This window comes from Nanorana parkeri, unplaced genomic scaffold (genome assembly GCF_000935625.1).
Source record: "Nanorana parkeri isolate BGI_ZX_2015 unplaced genomic scaffold, ASM93562v1 scaffold102, whole genome shotgun sequence".
NCBI classification, from domain to species: domain Eukaryota; kingdom Metazoa; phylum Chordata; class Amphibia; order Anura; family Dicroglossidae; genus Nanorana; species Nanorana parkeri.
This window is the reverse complement of record NW_017306370.1, coordinates 2,101,125-2,107,551: the sequence shown is the minus strand read 5'-3', so window position 1 is coordinate 2,107,551 and position 6,427 is coordinate 2,101,125. Positions and strand designations below refer to the sequence as shown.

At 45.8% G+C, this 6,427-nt stretch overlaps 1 protein-coding gene across 4 annotated transcripts in view; it reads right to left on the bottom strand.

Moving 5' to 3' along the window:
• The window catches only part of FAM76B (family with sequence similarity 76 member B), a 16,383-nt gene that overhangs the window by 9,307 nt on the left and 649 nt on the right, over positions 1 to 6,427 (bottom strand). For 3 of the 4 annotated variants that reach the window (XM_018552948.1, XM_018552947.1, XM_018552949.1), the window contains exons 2-5: positions 5,497 to 5,561; positions 3,472 to 3,526; positions 2,446 to 2,601; positions 1,454 to 1,647 (exon numbers count right to left, since the gene is read on the bottom strand). In XM_018552948.1, the coding sequence (XP_018408450.1) occupies positions 1,454 to 1,647; positions 2,446 to 2,601; positions 3,472 to 3,526; positions 5,497 to 5,561 (470 nt within the window). The remainder of the gene's footprint in view (positions 1 to 1,453; positions 1,648 to 2,445; positions 2,602 to 3,471; positions 3,527 to 5,496; positions 5,562 to 6,427) is intronic. The other variant, XM_018552950.1, reaches the window with a different exon arrangement.

The following is a 6,427-nucleotide window of genomic DNA, read 5'->3' as shown; positions in this document are numbered from 1 at the left end:
CCCCCCCATCTTTTGTAATTCACCAGCTTTCTCAGGGACTCAGCAGTGTACAGCTCCATTAGCTCCATTAGCCCCAGCCATCACCGATGTCTAATCTTACATTATGAAGAGTAGAATGGAGTAACACTCATCATTGGTAGGACACCAGCAGGAAGGTCTAAGAAAACAGCCCTCCAGCATCCTCTGATAATTGAAATCTCAGCGTTAGGCGGGTTAGGCTCCTTCAAATGGAGTAAATAACTCGGCCTTTCGCTACCCTACATCTGTGAATGACAAGTGAAAACCGATCCCCAGTTCTCAGCATGTCACAGGAAAAGAAATCCAGACTTTTTGCATATGCTGTTTTGCCTATGAAGCTCTGGATGGTCCTGCAGTTGCCAAGTATTTTCATAGTAAACCCATCAACATCCAAACTAAGTCAGAAAGTTACAAAAAAGGCACACACTGAAATTCCCCTATAATTGTAAATACCTACATTGCCCAAACTATTCTATGTATAGAGTACAGAGTCCACTCACTGCCTGTCAATAGGCTACTCTGGCACTGCCTTGCGGGAATTATATAAAAAAGGTTATATAATTAGCACATATGCGCACACTATATTCCACCTGCTTGCCCCGAACCCTTTCATACGTATAGAAACAGCAGGAGGAAGAACTATCTCCAAATGTAGGGCGTATGAAAGGGATGTAGCAAGCAGCCTGGGTAACAGGAATGAAGGCATTATCAGTATGGGCCAGGAGAAGCAAACTGGAGCCTGCCAGCTGTGGTGCAACCACAAACCCCATTAGGCATTGCAAGAACGACAGGCACAGGCATGACTCCCAGAGGCACATGCACAATGAGATTTGTAGTTTCACCAGAGCTGGAGGGCCGAGGTTGCCTACCCCTGGTATAGGCTCAGACTGTTCTGCATCATCTGAAGATGAAACGGGCTGTTCTCATCACTGGCTATAAAGCAACCTACAAGACTAAAAACAACAACAAAAAAGTCTGCACCCTGCCCAAATTATGCTACACAAGGCAGGCACTCTAAACTAAGCAAACTGCCCAGGCACCTGCTCATCAGCTCCCAATGCCAGTAAGAATGAACATGCAAGCCAAACCTTTATGAAACTGGCTCCTGTGTTCACGCATAACCTGCAATCTGTTGGATGATTGTCTACTCTGCTACTTCATGACAAGCAGTCAGACTGCAGCGTATTCTCCTGCATGAGAACAGCGGTAAGGGTGCCCTCAGGAGCCACACAGATAGGTATCTGGGTCCCCACTTCATGAATTTAAAATACCAAAGTCTCTTTAAACTAGAAGGAAGTACTGCAAGCAACTTGTAGCCGATCAGATGCTGGAAGCATTTTTCCCCCCCCATCACTCCCCTGTGAAGTTACATTTACATTTCAATGATCAGTACATGCTAAAAGCACAGAAACAAATTAACAGGAAGGTGGCTTACTTGTGGCTGCCACTGTGCCGGTGATGGTGGTGATGATGGTGGTGATGTTTCGGATGATGTTGGTCTTTCTCAGTGAGGGAAGAAGAAGAGGAGTTGGAATGGGTGGAGCCCAAACTTTTGCGCTGCTCCTTAGTCTTCTGAAGAACTCTTTTGTAGGACAGCGTGCAAAGCCAACAGAGGAGCTTCCCATCAACCTATACAAAATGAAATGTCAAGTCAATGCTCTAGCCAATACAACACTGATCAGCAGAGAACCATATTCTGGAAGGCACTCCAATAACCATTCTAATAATGCCACGGATGCTAAAACTGGCTTCAGAGAAGACAGTTACCTTAAAGTAACTGTGTAGGCAAAGTGGGATAACACCAATGAAATGCTGAAACTACCATTTTCAGAAAGAGGTCTGCAACAGCAGCCTCCATATTCCTCCAATGAAAGCTTTTCTTTTAAGTAAAAGGCAGTTTTAAGTGATATCTCTGGAGTTCGATCTTATAAATGCATTCAAATACCACCAACTATTAACAAAAATGTATCTTATTTGTATATTGCTCGGCTGGCGATCCTCAAATCATCTCTGAATTGGTGCGGACACTGTCCTTCCTTCTGGAGGGGGGCTCCTTCTGTTCCCCATGGTCCCTGTGTGTGTTGTAAAGTAGTCACCACTCCAAGCTCACTCCCGCAATGGACTACAATCTCATGTTTAGTTTACTCATTTGTATTGAGAGTGAGCTTAGAGCGGTGACTACATTACAACACACACAGGGACCATGGGGAACAAAAGTAGCCCCCCTCCAGAAGGGACAGTGTCCGCACCAATTCAGAGATGATTTGAGGGTCTACAGCCGAGTGATACAGAAGTACTTGAATGTATTTTTAGGATTTAATTCCTTAGTTCAGTGTCACTTCAATGCTTAAATATGACTAAAGGCAGCTACAGCACAAATATTACGGACAAACTCTACACTACACAAGAGCCATGATTCTGACATACCTTTCGTCTTCCTTCTTCCTTCCGATCAAAAGCACATTGCTGCTTGCATTGCTCACAGGTCTGAGGAGGTCCATATTTTTTCTCTGAGTTGGTACAACGCTGGCACTTTGTGCCAATAAATGCTGCTATGATGTTACAGTACTGGCAAGGCTTGGGCTGCAAGAAAACAAAAATTACATCAGCAACCGTTACTCACACCCTTAACAAGCTCTACATGAACCAGAGCAAAAGATTCAAACTGTTTTTGGTTGAACGGAGAACTAAGAGGTAAGTGAAAATCACTCCTCAGAGTTCGAGCCAACGCGTGACAATGAAACTGTCACACGTCGGCTCAATAGATCGGGAAGTGAACACATGCCGTCGCTCACTCACGTCTCAATCATCTCCCTGCAGAGAGTGGTGACTGTCAGTCACGGCTCCCTGCAGGGATCCCCCCCTCCCCCAGCGCTGATTAGAGGAGCGGATGGGTACAACTAGTTGTGCCTCTAGATAGGCAGAGCCAGCTGTCACTCACACAGCTGGGTGGATATCGACAGTAATGTCAGGATCCGTCCCGGCTGCCTCGCTATATACTGAGCTTTGGGTCACAGGAGGATGCTAGTTTATGTCCTCCCGTGACCCTTAAGAGAAACGTGGGGAAAAACACTGACCCCATAGTTCTCGTTTAAGTAATAAAAAAAAATTAAAAATGTACAGTTATACGGTTTCTCACATTGCCTCTAATGTAAGAACAAACTAATGAGAGCTCACCACTCCACCCTAGCCCACTCAAGGCTCACTTCCCAACACGATCTTTAGTAATGCTCAATAGCCACTCATTTGTTATTATGACTATAGAGTGGGCACAATGCATTAATCTGTTTGGTACCATCACTTTACACAGCAGAGCTGGTGCTGTAGAAATGAAGGACGTCTCCAGTGTCTGAAGAAACCTCAGTCTACAGGTTGTGTTGGAATTATGAGCAGAGGAATACTAAGCTGCAAATAAGTCTCCAAGAGAAAAAGTATTTATTGCCAAAAACTTACCGTTCCAAACTGCTTAACATTTTGCGCACATTTCTTGCATATAGTGTTGGTTTTACTGGGAAAACAAAAAAGTACAAGAAATTAGAGTAGGCACATACAGAACAACTGACTTTACAAATTGAAGGAGCATTTATATTGGGTGCTGCGTGTGGTGGAAGGGAGGACATTTCAGCGACTAAGGGCGTTCAGTTTTTCCTTTCTCCTTACAATAACAATACTGATAAAGGGAAAATAGTGACTGAACGATCTCCTTTAGGTCTCATGTCAATAAGCATACTTTTCAAGCTCTGCATTTCCTATGTGAACACCAACGCATGCTTTTGAATGGCAACCACAATGTATGACAATAAAGGACTATTTGGCCTGCTTTGCCTGCAGTTCAGTTGCCTTACCCAATGGACGCCCTGAGCTCAGTCTGGTCTCGACTGCAGCAGTAGCTAAAAGGGTCAAGTGGCTGCCATCTTCATCAAGGAAGTGCTTACCACAGAGCCCATCATTGGCCAACTCTGCCTAAACATCCAACCATGCACTGAAGACCCTTCCCAGATGGTGGCACTGCCATCATAGCTACAGTTAATACCTGCATCCTAACCAAGCCTAGAGCGGGTGTTAAAGTATATGAAACACCGTCTGTGTGTTAGGTGTAAACAAAACAGACTTTAGAAAGGTTACCCTCAATGTTTTCAAAGCTCGCATTATCCTTGATTTACCACTACTATAAAAAGGTACCGGATGGCTCCTAAAATCAAGAGGAAGTTTCCTTTGAAAAGTTAAGTTTTCAGTAAAGAAAACCCGTACAGACAGAAATCTGAGGCTGCTATTGCGGATCTCTCCTTCCGAAAATCCTAACTATCCAACTATCATGTTGATGCTAATGGGTTTGATGTTTCCTGAATTGTCGGCCTGGAGTAAGTATGCAGGTAAAGAGATCCGACTACATACTTGTACCTGGTAAAGTGACAGAGTAATTCCACTTTCCCAGGTGAATTTGGAAAAATGAAATGACCCCCTTCAATCCGGCCCTCTACCCCCCTTGCTATACTTACCTTTGCTCAAACACTCCTTCCCCTCCACCTGTGCACTAGGCGTACTTGCTAGAGCTGGCCATACACCTATAGATTATCTGCAGATTGAAAAAGTGCAAAAAGTGTGTGGATGGAGGAATCTCCCACTGGGCCTAGCTTCAGTATCTTGCTAGTCGGCCCTGCTGGCTGTCAAAACACCTGAACAATCTGATTGGATGCAGGCATTGTTCAGGTATTTTGAGAGCCAGCGGGGCCGACTAGCAAGATACTGAACCTTGGCCCAGTGGCAGATTTCTCCATCCACACAGTTTAGCGTAGATGGAGGAATCTGTTGCACTTTCAGCAATGGCAGCCCCCACATTTCCCCAAATACAGATTTCCTTTATTGTATTGTTAGATTGGGGAAATACCACAATGCCTTGTTTTAGGTACCATCTTAGGCCCCATTCACACTGAGCGACATGAAAATCGCGTGATTTTGAGCGATATTGCGCGGCAAGCGATATTGATAGTCATCGCGCATCTTTTTCCTATTGGGCTGTATGCAATCAGGAGCAATATCGCTCGAAAAAAGGGTCATGTAGGAGCGGCAAGCTACAGCGACGAGCTACAAGCGATATTGAGCGACGAGATGTGAACAGCTCTATTGAAATGGATTGGAGAAGCTACATAGAGCGATATCGCGTGGAAATATGAGTGATATCGCTGCAAAAACCGCTCGATAAATCGCTCAGTGTGAATGGTGCCTTACTCTGCAGGCAATAGAAAAGATGGTTATTCATCACACACACCTCTAAAATATAACCTGCGAGATCAAACTTGGGCTTTAAATGGCTTTTTGATATCCTTGTTAATAGAACAAAAATTCCAGGAACCAGTGAGCAGACGAGCGTTCACAATCCCTGATCCCAATGGAATGGTTGCCAATGGGAAGGATAAATAAGCCACAAAAAGAGACGTTTGGCTGTGCCATACCATCGCGACCACTGAGATGACTTACTTTTCTTGCTGGAACTCTGATCGACAATAGGTGCATTTTACAATTGGATGAGCGATTCGGCACTCCTAAAAATGAATAATATAAAAGGTTAGCGTCACAGCAAATATGACATGGCAAGTAACTAGCAACTAAACCCATCACTATGGTGGGCAGCTTTTCTAGCCGTCTGCTGGCTAGGCATACACAGCTACCCAGTGACCCTTTTTCAGCAGCACAGCCCCCTGCTTTCAAACTGTACTGCACCCCCACGTGCTGCCTGGCAGGGAGCACCATGCAGAATGCTGTGGCAGACTGAAGCACAGCACCTTTTTCTCCCTCTCAGAAGTTTCCTGTCACTTTATCCAGCACTGTTGGCAACTATGGTCATATATGCCAGAGGATGAACACAACTTTAATTCATGAAAAGAGAAATATATTGCAAATGCGTCGTCATCACAAAGAGCCCCAACAATGCTCGTGCAGGGTCCCATCACCGAGGCAGCAATAAAGTGACACTGCCTGACCAGCCATCTAAGGGGCACGCTTGCCACATCACTCACACCTCCTGGAAGCGTCCGCCAAGTTACGGGGCACGCTTCCCACACTCCGTCAACCCGAGGAGCATGCTTCCCACGCGCCGCCAACCCGAGGAGCATGCTTCCCACGTGCCGCCAACCCGAGGAGCATGCTTCCCACGCGCCACCAACCCAAGGAGCATGCTTCCCACGCGCCGCCAACCCGAGGAGCATGCTTCCCACGCGCCTCCAACCCGAGGAGCATGCTTCCCACGCGCCTCCAACCCCAGGAGCACGCTTGCCACTCACCACCAATCTAAGGGGCACGCTTGCCACATCACCCACACCTCCTGGAAGCGTCTGTTGAATGTTTTGTTTAACATCACCTTTTTAGAGTGATTTGTGGGAAAGGGGGGGGCTGTAATAATTGAATGGTT